The 21,618-nt window shown below is 43.3% G+C and overlaps 1 protein-coding gene across 2 annotated transcripts; it reads right to left on the minus strand.

The window, feature by feature from the left end:
- Positions 1-6,419: 6,419 nt before the first annotated feature.
- Positions 6,420-19,769, minus strand: Tmem218 (transmembrane protein 218). Of its 2 annotated transcripts, XM_090319653.1 has the most exons (5): positions 19,707-19,769; positions 18,935-19,040; positions 12,255-12,433; positions 11,316-11,418; positions 6,420-7,017 (listed from the first exon to the last, which is right to left on the minus strand). In XM_090319653.1, exons 3-5 carry the CDS (start codon positions 12,362-12,364, stop codon positions 6,886-6,888), a joined length of 345 nt encoding a protein of 114 aa, XP_090175779.1. In that variant the 5' UTR covers positions 12,365-12,433; positions 18,935-19,040; positions 19,707-19,769; the 3' UTR covers positions 6,420-6,885. The 2 variants fall into 2 exon arrangements, with proteins under 2 accessions (XP_090175779.1, XP_090175780.1); XM_090319654.1 differs by lacking the exon at positions 18,935-19,040 and having other exon boundaries at positions 19,707-19,754.
- Between the last annotated feature and the right edge of the window lie 1,849 nt (positions 19,770-21,618).

Consider the following 21,618-nt stretch of genomic DNA (forward strand, 5'->3'; position numbering starts at 1 on the left):
GTCACTATTGTAGTTGCTGCAGTGGATCTGAACGCAGTGACCTGTATGTCCTCAGAGCCCTTAGGAGCAGGAGCCATCTCATCCACCATCATGCTCAGCATCAACCAACTCCCTCAAGACCAGATTTTTTGTGACATTACTACAGGGGAGCCAGCCTTGCTTCTCTTAGCCACTAGGTGGTGACACAACCCCACAGTACACAACCCTGTGGGCTTGCAGTGCTATCCTGCTTCTAGACAGGGAGAAAGGAACAGAAGTTTCCGTACTCACCCGTTTTCCAGCTACAAGCCGATAGACACCCTTGTATTCCCAGTCTTGCTCTCATGAGCAGTTCGCCTGTTTCTTCAAGTTGAACAGGGCACACTAACTGCCTCAGAAAGGGAGTGAAAGGACAAAAATAAGTATTAAACTTATTCCCTGCCCTTATCTCCTTGGGTGATACAGCGAATATAATACGAAATTCCTAGGGATAAGATACTTGACAGCTGTCTCTTCTTTAGCTTCAAAAGGTTTGAGGCTGGCAGGATGGTGGCCCCTGGGGGAATAGGAAGCAGCAATGTGAACAGAGTATGAAGGAAGAGCTCACACAAGGGGCTGAGGCGGGAAGCTAACACAGCTACTCAAGCCCTACTAAGCCAGGAACATTAGGGACTGTCACATGTTCTATCACCAGAAAGTCAATGTGGCATCGAATACAAAAGATGTGTGGTTTGGGCTATAGGTGGGAGATATGAGAAAAGGCCAAAGGCCGAAGGATGCCCAGCCTGGAAATCTGCCCCTCTGCAGTGCCTTTCAGTGCCAGGTTCCCTACCCTGCACAGCTCTGGGCACCGACGGCTCACTGGAGACCTGGTACCTGCCTTCTCTCTGGGCCTCCGCACTCACACGGGGCTAATGCAGGAGCATTACGTTAATTAGTTATTCATTTAATTTAACTTCACATTTGGTCTCAATTAAGCTTAAAATGTTCTTCCTTATAGATGCTACAATAGCACTTGTAATTAAAAAGCAATAACTCTTTGCGTTTCTTCTTTAGAGATCCACTGGGAGGTTGGGCTAGTGTGGGAGGAGGAAGGAAAAAGAAAGGAAAAGCTTAGCACTGTGAGGAAGCTGAGGAAGGAACTCACGGAGGTCCAGGGTAGGGATGTGGAGAGTTGCTGCCTGGAGCCCTCAGAAGTGGACGAAGCAATACATTGCTCATCAAGCTGTGGAATGGAAGGAGGCAGTCCTTATAGCTAGAACATGGGCTGTATATTCTGTACAATGCTTTCCAAAGATGTTCACTCCCTAATTCCCCAAAACAGTAAAAGGTTACAGTACAAGGCAAATACAACTTTGAAGATGTGATTAAAGGTTCCAAGATGGACAGACTTCCCTGGCTTGTCAGGTGGGCATATGTATGAGATATAATATATATATATTATATGTGTATATATATATATATATTGTGTGTGTGTATATATATATATATATATATATATATATATATATATAAATCACACACACACACAGAGGCTAACTGGGCCGTGGTGTCTCTCACCTATAATCCTAGCTACTTAGAAGGCTGAGATCTGAGGATTGCAGTTTGAAGCTAGGCAGGGCAGGAAAGTCCATGAGACTTTCTCCAATTGACCTACCAGAAAATTAGAAGTGGCACTATGGTTCAAAGTGGTACAATGTAAGCCTTGAGCAAAAAAGAGCTCAGGGACAGTGTCCAGGCCCTGAATTCAAGCCCCCTAACCAACAACAACAACAAAAAAACAAAACAAAAACCAGTGAGGCAGGAGGGGTAAAGGTTGGAAGTTACTTGTTACCCTGATGCCTTTGAAGATACAGAAAGAGTCCACTGACCAGAGAATATGGGTGAATTCTAGAAGCTGAGAAAAGCAAGCATTCGACCACTTGATCCATAACTTGTAGCCCCCATACTCCCTCCCATTTCTGACCTCCGGAACTAAGACTTCAAATGTGTGGTAATCTCTTACAGCAAAGATACAGAAAAGCTTTGAGAACTATACACAATCTGCTCAACTTAAAACAAGTGAGGGATGACTATGTGGCACCTAAGTACAGCTTCCTTTAAATCCTTCCTGAAAACTGCATCAGCTGGGGCTGCTCCATCCAGTGTGTCGAAGCCAGGAAGAAGCCTCAGCACATGGGAGTGGAACCCTGCCCTAATCCCACAGTTGATCGGCAAAGTTGTCTCGGATCTGAGGAACCTTTTAACTGCTTTGCTCCAGACCTGTGCCCAATTCCTAAGTTTCTGGTGATTGTAAAGAGCAGTTGATTCTCCAAGGGCACAACCTGGTTCCCTCACCCCTTTGTTTTTTCTTGTGGAGCAGCACAGTAAAATATAAAGGGACAAAGAGCTAAACTACCTGACTGCACATCCTGAGTCCCACCTGCCCCTTCCTGAGTAATCTCAAGCCAACTACCTCAGCAGGTTGTGCCTGTCCCCAGTCTGTGAAATAGGGACATTAAGATGATCTACTTCATAGGGCCACTACATGGTCACATGAATACTTACAACATATAAAAAAATGAAGGCCTGGCACATGTCTGTTAAATCTAATACAAATTGTGATTTAAGCATGTGAAGTGCATTTATTTCCAAGTTTTGGGTGTGAATCTAGAGATTAAAGGTTGAACTCTATGAGTTGTAAGCTCCCTTCCAATCCTCAATTTTTATGTTCCTGCTAGGATAATCAACACTTCTCCATATTTGTTTCTATAGTTCTGAGTCCCATATCTGGAAATTGGTGTCTAGGTAACAACAGCCAAATGTTTTAATTCAGGCCTGAATACTGTCCTTGGGCTTTTCTCAAGGCTAGCTTGAGCCACAGCACCACTTCCAGCTTTTTCTGTGTGTGTGGTACTGAGGAATTGAACCTGGGCATTCATACATGCTAGGCAAGTACTCTACCACTAAGCATCACTCCTGGGCCCCAGCCAAATACTTTTAAGCCAAGGAGTTGAAACAAAACCTTTTGTCATTTGTTCTAGAATGTTAGAATTCTTCCACATGGAACTTTTAGCTTTTTGGATAGGAGTTAGGGAATTGTGGGGTACAAACAACGAAAATAATGTTAATTACTGGGAAAATCAGGAGTGGTTTGAAAGCCAACATGATCTTTAAAATGAGAAATGAGATGTGTGGAATCCATTGGGAGAATGCACTGTGTCAAGTGTAGTGCCACTACCAACCAGCTGTGAACTTTTAAAATCCCTTCTCCCTGCCTGTTTTCCCATCTGTAAAATAAGACCTTGTTTCATTCCATGTTGAGAATAAAACAGATTTTGGCTGCTGAAGCAATGAACAAAACTGACAGATAAGTCTGTCTTAAAGAACAGAACTAGAAATGGATTACTTTGTTAGAATAAAAATAAAAAACACTTGGTTTACCTTCTTCCCAGGATTGAGTCAGGAAGATAACATGGACATTCAGAGCCAGCCTTTCAATTGGTTTAATCCACCAGCAGGCACACAATCAATGTGGAACAAACAGCTGTGTACAATTTTTCTCATTGATGTACACATGTAAAAACCTGCATGAAGAAAATTCGTTTTACTGAAAATTGACACTGGGGATTGAATCCAACACCTTGTGCTTGCTAGGCAAGTGCTCTACCAATTGAGCTGTATCCTTCTTACTGATGTGACAAATTTGTATTATTTCCCCAGTGGCTCACTTCTGCTACTCGGGAGGCTGAGACCTTGATGGAGGATCCCACTTTGAAGCTAGCCCAAGCAGTAAGTCTATAAGATTCCATCTCTAGATAACCAGTGAAAACATCAGACTGGAGGTGTGGCTCAAGTTGCCTAGCACTAGCCAAGCAAGCAAGCTGAGGGAATGGGAGATGAGTTCAAACCCAGGCCCTAGAAGGAAAAAACAAAAACCATGGGCCAGGAGCCTGATCTAGTGGTAAAGTGCTTGCCGAGTATGCATGAAGCAGAAAGCACTGGGTTCAATTCCTCAGTACCATATACACAGAAAAAGCCAGGAGTGGTTTAAGTAGTAGAGCACTAATCTTGAGCACAGAGAGCTGAGAAACAGTGTGCAGGCTCTGACTTCAAGCCCCAGGAGTAGCCAAAAAAAAAAAAAATCCACAGGTTGACTTGAGAAAATTCTAAGCTAAAACACAGCACCATCTAACAGATCAGACAAATGATTTCCCCTGGGTTAGGATGGGGTCCTGCTAATTTACCTTTTCTAGACATAGATTACAAAATAGCCTCCTCATCTTTTACAGTTTCTGAAACAGTCTCCTGAAACAGACCAGCATCATCTATCCTAAGTCCACTCACTGGACAGGGCTAACTGGAACACTAAGGTGACTTCTGCTGGTATTGGAGGGCCAACCTCCCAGCATCTGCAGGAAAGCCTGCAGATAAGGAATATCATATCAAACAGCCATAGGTATGCTCCTGCTGAAATCTCTGAAATTCATCCACTCAGTAGCTGGACACCGTTTTGGAAGAAAAAAAAATGGTGTAGTGGTCAGTCAGGATGCTTTCTCGTCAAGACTCTAGGGAGGAGACAGTGCCCCATGTGGGCTGGCTCCCAGGCACCTGGAAGCTTCCATGTGGTGTGCAGAGAAGCTCAGGGGCATGATCCAGCCTACCACTCCACCAGAGGCTCAGAATTCTCCCTTTCTCCAGTCTGTTTGGGGACAAGTTTTTTTTTTTTTTTGTCAGTTTTGGAGCTTGAACTCTGGGCCTGGGTGCTGTCTCTGAGCTCTTCAGCTCAAGGCTACCGCCCTATCCCTTGAGCCACAGTGCCACGTGCAGTTTTCCAGTGGTTAACTGGAGATAAGAGTCTCACAGACTTTAGTGTCCGGGCTGGCTTTGAACCTTGATCCTCAGACCTCAGCCTCCTAAGTAGCTAGGATTACAGGTGTAAGCTACCTCGACCAGTAGTTTTCTTTTATTTACCCTAGGATTCTAGGTCTGACTTAGGCCTTTAGAAAGTTTCAAAGGAAATTTCTTATTTGCAAAGCTTTTGTAACTGAAGAAAATGCAGAGGACAATTTCAGTTGGGGGTGGGGGGGAACTACTCCTGGCTCTCAACAGCCACCCATGACTTCCAAACAGTCATTTAGGGCTCAGGTGGCAGGACAGTAATTCTGACCCTCAAGACAGTGTTTGGGGAAAAAAGTAAAGGCTCTGACCCCCTTCAAGTGCATAAGTTCCAGAACTCAATTGTTTTCTTCCAGTGTGAGATAGGATCTTGCATCTGTGACACTTAGATTTGCCAGCTGCGTAAAGCTTGTGTAAGTTAGAGAATCTCCTTAAGTCTCCATTTGTTGTTATTTTAAAATAGGGCTGATAATGATTGTTATAAACATCCAGTAAACTTCAAGGAAATCAGCATGCTACTGGCATATAGAACAAATTTAAACAACTATTCCAATTTGTTCTCATGGGTCAACTTTAGGTCAAGACTTTTGTCACTTGTGGGAATTGAACTCTGGGCCTGGGCATTGTCCTTGAGTTCTTCAGCTCAAGGCTACTGCCCTACTGCTTGAGCCACAGCACTACTTTTGGTTTTCTGGTGATAACTGGAGATAAGAGTCTCATGGACCATTTTAATGCTTGGGTTGGCTTTGAACTGTGATCATCAGATCTCAGCCTCTTGAGTAGCAAGGATTACGGTGTGAGCCACTCTACCCAGCTAAGCCAAGAATCTTTTATCATGTAACTTCGAGTGCTCAGAAGTTTTGGTTTTTTTCCAGTCCTGGGCCTTGAACTTGGGGCCTGAGCACAGTCCTTGGGTTTTCTCAAGGCTAGAGCTCTACCATTTGAGCTACAGCACTACTTTTGGCTTTTTTCTATGTATGTGGTACCGAGGAATCAAATCCAGATCTTCGTGAATGCTAGGCAAGCACTCTACACTAGGCCAAACTCCCCGCCCTGGACACCTCCAAAGTATAGCACACCAGTTCCCCCTAGTGACAAATCTTGGTCTGGGAGATGATTCAGGGGTAAAATTACAATCTCCTGCTGAATATGCGAAACTTACTGGGTTTGGAGAGAGGATATTAAATGAGGGAAGATGAAGCTCACCTTAGTGACACAGCCTGGAACCCCAACACTCAGGAGGCCGAGGCAGAAGGATGGAGGGTTCTGAGGCCAGCCTGAGCAACACAGTAAGACTTTTTCACAAAAACCAAAACTGCAACAAAACTCCAACAGAAACAGGGAAAAGAGGACAAAACCTAAAATGGATTTTTGTGGTAATTAAATGAAGTATATAGAAGTCATGAGATCTTGGAAGAAAAATAATCCAGAGATACAAAAGATGGCAAAAGACAATTAACATTATCTATCCTCAAATCAAATAAAGTTGGAAAAAAACAGAACAGAATGAATTTCCAGAAAGCTGTGGCTAAGACTCTAAAGTACAAGTCAGACCACTGGTGGTTGTTTACCTATTTTATAGAGTTCTGTGGAATTATATGCATACAGTGATCAATAACATCCAAACATGTCTTTCAAATTAAAATATCCTTCTGAACTATGTTTCCGTTCCAGATGATTGCAATCTTAGAACTAAGAATTCTACAAACTACCAAAAAGGATCAGGTTTTTCTGGACAACAGAAGGAAAAAAAAATGTCTCTCAAATCTACTACTGATTATTTGATTGAAAACATACTCTAAGCAGATCATAGAATTATTTCCCTCTCAACACAGATGGGAAGTACATGTTCTAAGAAGTCGGCTGAGATGCCATGCCCACGTGGTCCACCTGCGATTGTTTCTGGAAGCCAGAACTCTAGTAGAGTTTTGTCTTAGGATATTCCTTGGATCAGACGATGTGAAAGCCGTCCCTTTTCCCTCAGGATAAAGAAGAGGAGTGGAGTCTTGGTTTCCTCAGCAATAATCATCAGGACCGCAGTGGCTTGGCATAGATCGGCTCTAGCACATGGTGGGTGAGAACCAAGAAGAGGCCTCCAAGGAAGATGACACTGAGCAGAGTCAGAAGCACATAGCGGCCAATGAAAAAGGTATCCACAATCTAAAAAGAAAGGAGGCGTTGAAATGAAATCACTGCCATTGCACACCCCAGCAGTGCAGATTTGAAATCTGTGATGATCCAAGAGGTTTAGCTGCTCATCTGTGTACCTTTCGGCATTTGATTTGGGTACCCTTTGTACATACATGAATAAAAGACTCTTTCTCAAATCCCTAGCTGGAGACACAAAGTTTAAAAAAAGGATGAATAAGGTGCAGGAACAAACGGTTCAATTTAGAAGAGACAGAAATGTTTTGGAGGACTTTCTGTTCTAAAACCAGTTATCTGAAAGTTAGGAAAAACTAGTCTGATCCTAGAATGAATTATTTTTGTTAGGATTTTCATTATTGGCAGTTTTGCTCCAAGCTACTCAGTTGACAGATCTGAGGAGCGTAGTTCACAATCAGTCCCAGTAGGAAAGACTCATTGCCAATTAACTACCAAAAAGAAGCTGGAAATGGGGCTGTAGTAGAGTGCTAGTCTAGAACATGAAAGCTAAGGGACAGTGCATAGACTGAGTTCAAATCCCAGGATAGGTACCCCCCCAAAAAAACCCCAAACAACTATTTTCATTATGGTGGATTTTAATTACTTTGAAATATAACAAGGTGCAAGCTAGGCGACAGTGGTGTATGAACTACTTCGGAGGCTGAGGATCATGGTTTGAAGCCAGAAAGATTGCAGTCAGTAAGAGTTTCATCCCCAATTAACCACCCAACAACCTGAAATGGAGCTGTGGCTCAACTGGTAGAGTACCAGCCTTGAGTGAAAAAGCTAAGGGTCAATACCCTGGCCCCCCATCCACACAAATGTGTCTAAGACCAAATTTCAAGGTCTAGTACCACATACACACACGGGTCTAAGACCAAACCTTATCACATACACATGCACACACCACCACCACCACCCCCACACACAAATGTGTCTAAGACCAAACCTTAAAGATCATGGGGCCAGAGTGTAGTCTAGTGGTAGAGTGTTTGCCTAGGATAAACCAAGACCCAGATTCGGTTCCTCAGTACCACATACACAGAAAAAAAGCCGGAAGTAGTGCTGAGGCTCAAGGACAATGCTCAGGCCCTGGGCTCAAGCCCCAGGACTGGCAAAAAAAAAAAAGAATTCTGAACCCTCATGTTTATTACCCAGCATCCTCAGGGAGAGGGAAAAGGCCACTTGCCCAAGATTACAATGTGAAGAGGATAAATAGCATGCCCCAAATCACGTAGCTGGCTGCCCAGTAACCAGTCAAAACTGATGGCTCATTTCCACTGGTCTTCACTAACAGAAACCTGTAACAGCATTGAGTTGGCTCTTCCCACTTGTCTGCTGTTTACTGCTGGAGCTCTACTCCCCACAGAGCCACATAGTGTCACTCAACATTGGGCAGGCAAAAGCAATTTAATGTATGCAGCTGAAGGACCTCAAGTGACTTCACAGGAGCCTAAAATATATATATATGTAAGAGAATCCAAAATACCTAAGTAACTGTGACAGTCAGAATAATGGCCGACAGATGTCCATATCCTAATCCCTAGAAAACACATTAAGTCACATGACAAAGGAAACAAAGTTGCTAATCAGTTGACTTTACTAGGGAGGTTGGTCTGGATCACCCACGCAGGAAAAGAGGGTCAGTATCTAAGAAATGCCAGTTACCAGCTTCAAAGATGAATGAAGGAGGCTGTGGGCCAAGGACTGGGGGCAGCTTGCACAGATGGAGAAGGTAGGAATCCCTTCTAGATCTCCTCTAGAGCCACCAGCAAGGCATGCGGCCATGCTGACCCCAGATTTTCAGCCGGTGAGGCTGATGGGGGACTTTATAGCATATAGAACTCTAAGACAGTAAGTCTTTGTGGTGAGCCACTACATTTGCAGTCACGTAGTACAGCAGCATGAGAAAAATCAGTGTTAATACAGGAAGTACCTGTCAAATCCAGGTACTCCAGCTATGATCAGGAGATCCAAAGACACCAAGGAGGCAGTGGCTGCAGACACCCCATCTGCTCCAGAGATTACCCCAACAGTCAACTTACACTAAAGGTCCGCTTGATAAAACAACGCTAACATAACTTTGACCTTGGCTCTGGTACTGAACACATCTCTAGTGGGCTACATGTTTGCTCACTCAACTGTTTCACTTTTTAATTAGCCAATTAGCAGGCCTTGGGTGCAGAAGGCCCAGCCCATGTATTATTGATACAGTATTGAGCCAGACTGCTGCAGGGGCCAGCTCTCAAAACCTGAAAATGAGAACTCCAATTCTGCTAGCCATGCTGACAAACACATTTTTGCTTCAATACCATTCTCTCCAGAGTCTGAAACTCCTACGACAGAGATGGACCGATTTCAAAACAAGGTTTGCTCTGCCTTCTTCCAGCAGTCACCATCTGCAGTAATCTAGAAATCCACAGCCTTATCATTCTTGCCCCTTAAAATAGCAGGTGGGCACTAATCCCTAACTCCATACATGGTACCCATACATTCAAAGTGGTTGCCAAATGTGAACAAAATAAAACCAAGCACTTATGAAAGCAATTTCATGAATTTATAAGGTTAAGTCTAAGTTCCCTATGTGTTTTCTGAACTAATTTCCTTCCTTTTGCCATGGTTAGTACTAGGCAGAGTTGATGTGTCCATTTTAGTTCAAAAGGCCTAAAATGTGGATTGTTATCTACTACCCAATTAATAATGCATGAGTTCTATAGACTCACCCTGATACTCTGCTGAGGCCCCAACAATGTGGATTTTTATGACAGATCTCAGTTTGAATCCTTACTATCACACACACACACACACACACACACACACATATATGTCACACACACGATATCTTGGGCAAATCACCTTAAATCTTTTACAGCCTCAGTATCCTCACATATAAAATGGGTTAATATACAACTTAGGGCTGGCCTGAAGTGTAAATGAGCCCCATGACCCACAAACAAACAAACATCAAACTGGAGGGGCCGGGAGTTTGGCCTAGTGGTAGAGTGCTTGCCTATCATGCATGAAAACTAGGGTTCAATTCCTTGGTACTACATGCATAGAAAAAAGCCAGAGTGGTACTGTGGCTCAAGTGGTAGAGCTCTAGTCTTGAGAAAGCCCAAAGACAGTGCTCAGGCTCTGAGTTCGAGGCACAGGACTGACAAAAAAAAATGAAAGTGGACACAGAAATGGAGGGACAAAGGGTGAGCAAATACTACCTAGAAAAAGAACTATACACCTTGTAGTTTGGAAAAAGCGAAGGTGACACTGCTCCCCCCTCCCCAATGGACTCTTTACCTAACTTACATAGCTATAACACCTCTGTATATCACTTAATAGTAATTTTTAAAAAGCAAAAAAAAGTGAAGGTTCAAAGAGAGAAGGCTACTAGATAGAGTAATGGACAAAAGGCAAATGATTAAAATCCTATAGGTGTGACAGCAATCACACACACGGTAGAGCACATAAACAAGAATGTGTGGCATCTCCAGAGAAGGATGGGATGACAGATCTACTTTCAAGGCCAACATTGATGGCTCATGCCTGTAATCTTAGCTACTCCAGAGACAGAGATCTAAGGATAAAGGTTTTAAGCCAGGCCATGCAGACAAATCTGAGAAACTATTTCCAACTAAACAGCAGAAACAAAAAACAAAAAACAACCCACAGGAAGTGGAGGTATGGCTCAAGTAATAGAGTGCTAGCCTTGAGCAGAAAAAAAAAGTCTTAAGCACAAGGCCCTGAGAGTTCTAGCTGTAGTAAAACATTCTCTCTCTCTCTCTCTCTCCCCTCGCCTACTCTGGAGGTGTCAACTGGCAGATGTGGTTCCAGGAATGAGGATCAGAGGAATCGTTACTAGTGAGTTCAACTATATCTTCACCTTCTGCTTCCCATAGCAATGCCACTTACTCTTCACTGCTTCTCTGTGGAGATATTTCTCTCCACATCACAAGTGGAAAAAGTCTACCACAGGGAGAAAGTCACATGGCTAAGTACCCTGAGAGCACATTAATTTTGGTGCCAAATCAGGTTCTGAGCCAAGGCTACCCGGATGGGAATGTTCCACTTCTCAGGCAGTCCTGTGCCTATCCATCCCTAACTCAGCTTCCCTTCCTTAGTCCTCATAGTAGGAGGCAGCCTTTCAACACTGTCATTGAATTTGGTTTAAGATGGAGACCAACTCGGCCTGTATGGTATTGCAGTGTGTGTGTGGGAGCTCCCCCTCCACACTACTTGAACGGTACAGTGCTAACACATGGGGTGGCAGAGAGGGATGGAGGTTTAGATCAGGAAGCAAACAAAACCAATAGTTTTACCTTTATTTCGACATCTGGGGCTGGAAGTTCACTGGCTCGGGGGAAAAGCAATAGAACTGATGTGATGACCAGAGCACCAAGGAAGACAAAAATGATGGAGAATCTGGGGCAAGGAGACAAAGTATTAAAAGCTCAGTTTACAGTTTGTCCCTACCAGTTGGGTCTGGTCTGGCTCTTCCCTGGGTGTCAACATTCTGTGTTTCAGTTCCTTGACAATGTCCAGACACCTGCTATACACAAGGCCTTTTTTTCCTAGACATACCAGCTTAGGCTTGTTCCTGTTATTCCAAACTCCTAACAATGAAAACTTGTGGTTTTCATCTGTACTTCTGCCTAAGGTCATGTTTAAGGGAGAAAAAAAAAAAAAATCAATGGAACCCTGTTCCATATCCACATGGCTTTTTGGCCAGAAAATTTAGTAGATCTGTAACTCTGCTCTTTACTGACAAGTTCTCTCCAGAGTACAACTGTGGCAAGTTTGGGGGTCAGTGTATAGCCTCTCTCTGTTCTAAGTCAAGTGTCTGATATGGTGGGCCAGTTCAAATCACCAAATGCTTCTTTACTCTGTCTGGGCGTAGGCCTAGAGCCTTAGAGACTAGACCTAAGCAACGTGGCATAAATCACGACAATTAAAAAAAGCTCCCATGTGCATCCCCTGAGAAATTCAATAGGCAGCGATAGCAGATTTTCTTGTCATCTCTTGTCTCTCCACCATCTCCTCAGTAAGAACTGAAAAATATACTTTCCTTCTCCTCCCACCTCTGCCTCAGAGCATAAATAACACTGTTAGTGCTTATGATAAGAGGTTAAAATGCAATGCATTCAAACTGCCAGTAATTACAAAAATGATCTTCTGAATTCTAAATGTTTAATGAGCATCAGTGATTTTTGCCTCTAATTGCTTTTACCTAGGACTCCCAACTGGAAAGAATGCCTTACCTAGCGATCCCGGAGGCTCTGGATAACAGCACACACAGCAGCAGCACCAGCACCCAGAGCAAGGCGAGAATGAAGACACCGGTACCCACTCCCAGCACTGTGCCAGCCATGGGAAGTGAGGGGGACAGCACCAGCCCACACCGTGGCTGGGCCCCCTGCACGCGCCTGCTCCCGGTGTTCTGACAGATACAGAAAGCCTGAATTCAATATGGTATGTCATGACTGGGGCGTAGCTACAGGTCTCCAGGTTTTCCATTTTCAGAATGTCGAGTCCCTGAGTAGACACTAAGATTTAGATCCCAAAGCCTTTGACTGAGATTGCTCTCAGTGCCGGGTATCTTCCAAGTGTATTCTGAGTAGGAGTTTTCTTCCCCCAATCCATGACAGAAGGCTGAACCACATTACAAAACCTGAGCCAGGACGGTTAAAGGCACCAGGGCCTGAGCGCTTCCAGGCCAACCAGAAGTTGACACTTTGGTGAAATCCATGGTATGGACTGACTCACCAGGCAACCACAAGACAGAAAATCTCTACTCTGCCATCTTGTTCTTCCCAAAAGGGATAAAACTTTCAGCCCTTAAAAGGAGCCATTACTAGTTGTGAACATTTGCTATGTGGTAAGTGTTTAACAGACCTATCTCATTTAATCATGGTTTCAAGCTTATAGGAAGGGATTATAATTAACATAAGAGTTGTATGTTGTATAACTTCAAAGGAGTATGGCTTAGTCTTTATCTCGTGGCTTGTAGCAACAGAAATTCTCTCATTGTATATGCATGTGTGTTTTAATGCTGGTGCTTGAATTCAGGGCTTGGTCTCTGTCCCTTAAAATATCCACTCAAGGATGGCACTCTACCACTTGAGTCACAGCTCCCCTACTGGTTTTTTGGTGGTTCACTGGAGATAGAGTCTCAAGTACGTTGTGTGGCTTAGTTTTGAACTGTGACCCTCACATCTCAACCTCCTAATAAGCTAGGATTATAGGCATGAACCAGTGGTATGTGGTGTTTCTCACTGTTCTTGAGACCACCATTTTACAAGAAAGGTATTGTGAGACCTGGGCATCTGAGTAACTTTCCATGTCATGCATGCACTTTTCCTCTGCATCTTTGTACAATGTGTGTATTGTCTAAGACTCAAAACATGTAAGGCCAAAATTGATATAACCACTACAGTAGATAAGGCCACAAATTTAATCATTTAATATTCTTATTTACTAAGCCATCCATCAAATACAAAGTAAGAGTATGTAACCAAGAATACCTGAATGGCCAGTATACAAAAAGGCACTAAACTAGCTACTAGTGGCTCACTCCTGTAATCCTAGCTACTCAGAAGTCTGAGATCTGAGGATTTTGGCTCAAAGCCAGCCCAGGCACTAAAGAATGTGAGACTCCTCTCCAGTTAACCACTTGAAAACCGGGAAGTAGAGCTATAGCTCCAGGGGTAGGGCGGTAGCCTTAAGCTGAAGAGCTCAGGGACAGTGCCCAGGCCTAGTTCAAGCCCCATGACCAAAAAAAAAAAAAAAACAAAACAAAACAAACCCACTAAACTTCATTAGTCTTCAGAAAAATTATAAGTGAAAACCAAAATGTAGCACCTCTGTATATCCACCAAGAAAGCAAAACTGACAGACAACAAAGTATTAATAAAGATGTCGAGTAACTAGATTATATTCTATTTCTAGATGTAGTCCCAACACAAATGTGTAAATAAGTTCACTAAATACCTTGAACAAAAAAATTCACTGCAGCCCAAATGGAAACAATCCACATATTTACCAATAAAGTAAAACAATCTATTCACTCATATAATGCACTATCATAAAGCAATGAAAATTAACTACAATCATACCCAATAATCTTGAAAATTTTTACAAATGCCAAGTTCAATAAAAAAGAGGGGGTAACAATGTGCAACAAAAAATGTACTCACTACCATACATATATAACTGTAACCCCTCTGTACACCACTCTGACAATAAAATTAAAAAGTAAAAGATACAGGCATAAGTTACACTGAGCCAGGTATGGTGGTATAAGTCTATAATCCTAACACATGAGAGGCTAAAAGGAGAATCCCGAGTTCAAGGTCAGACTAGGGCTACACAGTGAAACCCTACCTCAAGCAAACAAAAAAAGTTCACACTGCATGGTGTGAACAATGTTCAAAAATAGATTGAACTAGCTTGGGAGGCTAGAAGAGTTTGTTTACCTCGTAGAACACCTTCACTGGAGAGCATTCTGGGATACTGTCAAAACTATTCAACTGGCTTTATTTGGATCAGCTGTTATCTAGCTATGCCTTTAGATTTTGTATACTTTGTTGTACGTCTAATATACTTGGCTAAATACTTTGTTTCAAAGAAAGAATCTTAAATGCATTGGCCAAATGCAATACATGTACTATTTGGGTCCTGATTCAAAGAAAATAACTAAGATAACTAGGAAACTCTGAACAGTATCTGGATATGTGATTATTTATTTGCCAGTTCTGGGCTTGATCTCAGGGCCTAAACACTGTCCTTGGGCTCTCCTGAAAGCTAGCGCTCTACCACTTGAGCCACAACACCACTTCCAGCTTTTCTATGTTATGTGGCACCAAGGAATCTAACCGGGGTCTTCATGCATCCTAGGCAAGCACTCTACCACTAGGCCAAACTCCTGGCCCCATGGATATTTGATATTAAGGGATTACTTTTGATTCAATGAAAAATAATTTTAAAAAATTTTAAAAGTGGGAGGAAGGGGCCGCGAGTTTGGCCTAGTGGTAGAGTACTTGCCTAGCATGCATGAAGACCCGGGTTCAATTCCTTGGTACCACATACATAGAAAAAAAAGCCAGAAATGGTGTTGTGGCTCAAGTGGTAGAGCTCTAACCTTGAGAAAGTCTCAGGACAGTGCTCAGGCCCTGGGCTCAAGCCCAGGTCTGGCAAAAAAAAAAAAAAAAAGTGGGGGGAGGGAAATGGGGACAAAAACATGAGAAGGGGTATCAATGTGTGAAAAGTAATGCACCTATCTGGCAAATGTAACTCTAACCCCTCTATTACAGTAAAAAAGATTTAAAAAGGGGCGGGCATGTGGCTCACGCCTGTAATCCTAACTACTCAGGAGACTGAGATCTGAGGATTGCAGTTCAAAGCCAGCCTGAGCACTAAAGTCCATGAAACTCATCTCCAGTTAACCACCAGAAAACTGGAAGTGGAGCTGAGGCTTAAGGGGAAGGGTGGTAGCCTTGAACTGCAGAGCTCAGGGACAATGCCCAGGCCCTGAGTTCAAGCCCCAGGACTGGAAAAACAAAAACAGTGATCCTCAGATCTCGGCCTCCTGAGTAGCTAAGATTACAGGTATGAGCCACCAGCACCCAGCTTCTAACTTTTGAATATTTGAAACTTTCAGAGTAAAAAGATATGCATACATATATATTTGTGTGCATGCATACACATAAATATGAATAAAAACTTATTTCTAAGAGTCTTATAAACAAAATTATAAAACTTTGAAGTCTTTTCTCCCCTCCAAGTTCCTGGACAGAGAAATAAAGCAGTCCTGAATAGAAAGATAGATAATCCATGTGCCCAAATGATGTAGTTCAGTAAAAAGATCTCAGTTTTCTTAATCTATCAATTCAGCGTATTCTAACCACAGCCTAAAAATAATTTCTTGTGGAACTTGAAAACGAATCCTAAATTCATACGGAAAAGTAAAGACCCAGGAATAGCTGAAACAATTTTGAGAACTAGGATGGCAACCTGCCCTCCTGTTACCAACTGCTGCAGATACATTATAAAACCAAGGTAATTAAAACAGTGTGAGAATGGTACAAAGACACATGGACAGAGTGGTGGGGAGAGGGAGGGAGGAAAGAAGGGAGAGCGAACGAGCCTTGCATTTGTGAGGATCTGGCACAGGAAGGCTTAGCTGTGTGAGTCAGGGGGTAAAGAATGTCACAGACGGGTGACAGCAAGAGTGAGTACCCAACCGGAAAATAATAAAAAAACTCGACCTCTACTTTGTATCACATACAGAAGCCAATTTTAAATGGAAATAATTCATAATGGAATGGCATATGTTTAAATATGTGAATGTTCAGGCTGACTGGGCTAGAATACATAATGAAGTACGGTAGTCAGATGCTTGCACCTAAACTTAGCATCACCACTGAGCACAGAACCTACAAAGGCAGACTCTGCAGGTGTGTTGTGTTGGCAACTCAAATACCACGAGCTGTGCTGCCTTCACGTCTATGATTTTTCTAGAGTAACGAACAATTCTTGTTCAAGTTCCAAACCACAAATTAGTATAATTTCTCTTTGATTTACATTCCTCAGTTGAGTTATATTCCTGGAAATTTCATTATATTAAATTGTTCCCCCCTCATTATGTTAATACACAAAATGGAGTTAGAGTGTAGGAAATCTGAATATTCTGTGGAACACTCAAAAGTTGTACAGCGGGCCGGGAGTTTAGCCTACTAGAGTGCTTGCCTAGCATGCACTAGGACCTGGGTTGGATTCCTTGGTACCACGTACATAGAAAAAAGCCAGAAATGGTCCTGTGACTCAAGTGGTAGAGTTCTAGCCTTGAGAAAGCCCAAGGACAGTGCCCAGGCCGAGTTCAAGACCCAGGACGGGCAATAAATAAATAGTTGTATAGGATACAGGACAATCCTTCATTTGAGGACGTACATATATACACACAAATTTTGTGAAAATGAAACTCACTATATCCTTATATTCTAAAATATAAAAAAAGCTTTACATAAGATATTGCTTATGATAGTATACATATACAGCAAAAGTATAAAAACCTGTGCAGGAATAACTTCAGTACTTCTGAGAGGAGGGGAGCAGAATGAAGCCAGCAAAAAGAAAAGGGATCTGAACTGAATTTGAGGTATTTTAAGTTCTTTACAATTAAAAGCATTGGCTGACAGTAGTTCAGTGGTAGATGGCTTGCTGAGCATTGTGATGTCCTGGTATAATCCCCAGTATGGTAAACAAGACCAAATAAAACTTAAGCAGATGGTGAATATGCTAATATTCACTAATCTGGTTTAACAGGGTACTGATATTTATCCTACTATCGAATATGACAATCTCTTGTTTTTAAAGATAGGTGTGATGACGGGGCCGGGAGTCTGGCCTAGTGGTTAAAGTGCTTGCCTAGCATGCATGAAGACCCGGGTTCGATTCCTCCACATACATAGAAAAAAGCCGGAAGTGGTGCTGAGGCTCAAGTGGTAGAGCTCTAGCCTTGAGAAAGTCCAAGGACAGTGCTCAGGCCCTGAGCTCAAGCCCAGGACCAGCAAAAAAAAAAAAAAAAAAAAAAAAAGATAGGTGTGATGATAGGGCACACATATATGTACTGGGATCAGAGACCAGAGATAGGGGATCATTTAGATTATGATGGGGAAAGATGAGGGTCTGACTGCAGAAGACAGAAAGCGTAGGAAATGACAAAGGTTTCCAGTTTGGTTAGCTGAGCTGACAGTACTAGTCTTATGGGGGGGGGAGATAATCACTTTTCCTTTTCTATTCACCACAGAATTGAACCCAAGGCCTCAAACCCATGCTCCCGACTGTCTAGTGGCATATGCCAATTTAGGCTTCCTGCTATTTGATGATAGTCCCAGCGCTTCCCACCATGGAGACCCAGTCTCACATACTTGTCTGCTCACACTGGCCTGGAACTATGACCCTCCAAAGCTCATTAGGGTGACAGGTGCAAGCAACTGTGCCCAGCTGTGCATAGAGAAGGGGGGTGTCTGTCAGCACTGACTTCAAAGTATGATCCTCCCCTTCAAAGCCTACCGAATAGTCAGGATTACAGGTGTCGGTCATCAGTACCACGCTCAAGAAAACTGCATGATACTTTGGTGCTGTTTTTTTGGATACCACAAACAATCTGTTAAACCTAAACCAACTCTCAATACCTAAAATACAGGAGAATGGTGTTGAAGGTGATTAAGAAAACATGGCTCTCAATTCCCCTCTAGAAGCTTAAAAACGATGGAGACACTCATCTGTACAGGTGGTATGGCTTTAATTAAACAGCCCCGAGCTCTTCCAATAATGAAGACCTTCACTTTATAACCTAACCACACATTTTCGTACTAAGCATGACAAGGAAAGGCTGGCTATATAGTACAGAATGCTGCTGTAGAAGAAATACTAAGTATTTCTCACTGTGAGAAAATACTTAGGATTATGCATCCTATGGACTAAATTATTTGAACTAGGTATGATTTAAACAAAAGAAAAGGTTTTTAAAGATTTAGAACCTTTTCAAACCTTCTTTGAAAATGGATGGCTTACCTGATCTCATTTCAAGAGTAAGTCCTTTTTATGTGATACTGTGGCATTTAAAGCAAGTAGCCTAACTCAGGAAAGAATAATCTAAATTGGGACACACAGTTTACTTGCTAAAAATGATAGGGTCGATTTTCTTACTCTTTGCTAAGTGCCAAAAAGTAAGAGTGAGTGAGTGAGAGAGAGAGAGAGAGAGAGAGAGAGAGAGAGAGAGAGAGAGAGAGAGAGAGAGTGTGTGTGTGTGTGTTCTTCCTGCTAAAAGTGACAAAGAAAACAGAGGCACAGACTGACACCTCAACCCGGAGTTTAAGGGATTAAACATAACGTCCATAAATAGGCTCACAGAGAATACTAAAATGGCTTTACTTACTGCCCAGAGCAAATGTGGACTATAAGAAGTGGGTCTGTGGCTTAAGGGGTGCTGGTGGAGGGTGAAACCTCAGTCATTTCCCGATTTTCACTCGAACACAAAAGCCCTTGGAAACAAAACGAACAGATTACAAGAGACATTTGCCCTTTTACAGAAATCCTTGTCAATTTCCTGAACAGCTTGTTCCAATCCTACCAAAAGCAAACAAACAAACAAACCACTGGGGGCAGGGGGAGTTTTCACACATTTATCTTCCTTCTTTAAACATTTCCCTGTAATTTGACTGTGAAAGTAAGAGAAAAACCTCTAGGTTTTATTACAGGTTTTATCCAGCAGGGCCTGGGGGCTGTTTGTTATCTGCACCACCGAGCACAGCTCAGTCCTGAGGCCCGGGGAACACCTCGCCACCAGGGCCTCAGCTTCTCTCCCCCAGCCTGTGGCACATTCAAAGGGGCGGAAGGCAAAGCCTCACTGGGATGCTCACTCGGCTGCTCTTCTTAGGAGCGGGCATGGGTTCATGTTTCAGAGAACAGGACGGAGAGGAAGACTCACTCAGCTTTCCCAGGGCGAGAACCAAAACTGCCCTTCCTTCTGAGCGCACAGGTTAAGTATTAGCCACCAGGCCTAGGGTCCAGCGCCTTGAGGGGTCTGTGGGGTTCCCCCCCCACGCCCCGCCAGTGCCTTCAGCTCCCTCCTTACTTTAGGCTCCGCCCTTGGCAGTCCTCACAAGGGCTCGCCTCGGGTCCTCCCCTCAACTAGCACCCCAAGTTACCTCAGCCGCTACTCACACCCGAACCTGGCCTGCTCCAACCCAGCCACACGGGCTTCCGTGTACTTACGACGAATCACAAGTGGGCTTTTATTCAGACTATTCAGGATTAGCCAATCAGCGTCTCTCTTTCAATGTCCGACTTCCGCCTTATTAGTTTATGTTTGCCGCGGCTCCCGGCCACGCCGAGTACGGTGGGCGGGCACGCCGTCCTCCTCTGCTCCCCGATTGGTCGCCGCTTGTGAATCCCGGGATTAGACTCCATTTCTATTGGATAATGGTGCTTCACCACGCCCCTAATTCAGTGTCAATCACGCCTTCCTTCTTAGCCCAGGGGACCGTTGGTCCAGGTAACCTGAGAGCGGGTTGTTGGTCAGCTTCTCACCTGGCCTGGTTATCACCGCGGAGATTGCGCACGGGTGTGTGGGGTGGTGGTGTGTGTGTGGGGGGGGGGGGTAGTTAATTGCAGAAACGGAAAGGTTCTTAAAGCAGTCTGTATCTCAGTACCTGTTCCTGTTTCCAGGTTGTGAACCGGCAGGATTTCCGAAGCAAGTTCGGTCAGGCTCAGGATTGGAGAGTCCAGGAAGCAGCAGTTGTAATAACATGACCTTTTATTTCCCCTTCCCTATCTTATTTGGCGTCATCATTTTAGCATCCTTCTCTTAACCTTCGAGATAACCTGAGGCAATGATCATTCTAACCGGGGAACAGAGTTTGGGAGAGAAGCCCCATATCTATCAAGTAAGCCACATTCACCAGCCAGCTGGATCTGGAGCTGGTTCCTCTTTCAGCAGACTGCTCTGACCAGACTTTCCCGTGATTTTGTACCAAACAACAACAGAAATCGAGCAGGGAATCCAGGCCAACCAATGAGCGGAAGACATAGGCTGCAGATCAGGAAAACAGAAAAGAGCCAGTTGCTGGTGGCTCATCCGTAATTCTAGCTACGCAGGAGGCTGACCTCTGAGAATCGTGGTTCAAAACCAACCTAGACAGTAAAGTCCATGAGACTCTTTATCACCAATAAACTACTGGGAAAAAGCTGGAAGTGGCTCTGTGGTTCAAGTAGTAGAGTGCTAGCCTTGAACAAAAGAAGCTTAGAGACAAAGGACAGGCCCAAAGTCCCAGCCCCAAACAACAAAAGAATCAATATCAGATTGAATGGCTGTAGGGACTTGAACCTTTACCCTTAAGCAAAATACAGATACATCAGGAAGCAGACTACTCAGTCAGAACCTCTGATTTAGAGCAATTAGTTTCGAATTCAGAGCTTTATGGACAAAATGGAAGATGGTTGGATTTTGTTGACTGCAGAAATCAAGTTTATTCTGCTGTCATGGCTTCATTTGCAGTTCTATAAACGAACGAGCAATTTCTTTCGTGTTTAGAAAACACGACCTTAGCTGGCCCAGTGAGGTGCTCTGTGGTTAAGAAAGCCATTGTTTTGATTAATTCATTGCATTAGAATTGAATGTTAACTTTAGCTGTGCACTCAGAGCCAGTGAGGATACATAAGAAATAAGAGGTGATTTTTGTCTTAATTAGCGTCATGTGGTTTTGTAATGTTAGATTAACAACACAAGAAACACTTTAAGATATAGCAACGGACCAAACCTAATTTCTAGTTAATTGCTTCAAATGATGATAATACTTCCTATTTCAGAACATCCTGTCATTTGGTAGAGCTCATCTTCACTTGTATTATATCCAGAGCATTTTGTTTCTGCTGGAGTCTGTGTGATGTGTTCATTGTAAAGCAAGAATAATGCTGAGCCCCAAGCATATGGGTGGAATGGGAAAGATGAAACCAAGCTGGGAGGGAATTCAATGAGAGGAGATCATTTCAAAGAAGAGGCTGAGGAGTGCTGAGCATCTGCAAAATAATGGGAAGACAAATCATGCAGTGACTATAACA

The sequence above is a fragment of the Megascapheus bottae genome, chromosome 27 (genome assembly GCF_031878675.1).
Source record: "Megascapheus bottae isolate mThoBot1 chromosome 27, mThoBot2.hap1, whole genome shotgun sequence".
NCBI classification, from domain to species: domain Eukaryota; kingdom Metazoa; phylum Chordata; class Mammalia; order Rodentia; family Geomyidae; genus Megascapheus; species Megascapheus bottae.

Bases quoted from the DNA above. Each gene is read 5' to 3' on its own strand.
- Tmem218 (XM_090319653.1), bottom strand. From the start codon at position 12,364: ATGGCTGGCACAGTGCTGGGAGTGGGTACCGGTGTCTTCATTCTCGCC. The intron at 11,419-12,254 runs GTAAGGCATTCT...TCCTTGCCCCAG, and splicing joins AGAGCCTCCGGGATCGCTAG to ATTCTCCATCATTTTTGTCT. The intron at 7,018-11,315 runs GTAAAACTATTG...CTTTCTTTTTAG, and splicing joins CCCCAGATGTCGAAATAAAG to ATTGTGGATACCTTTTTCAT.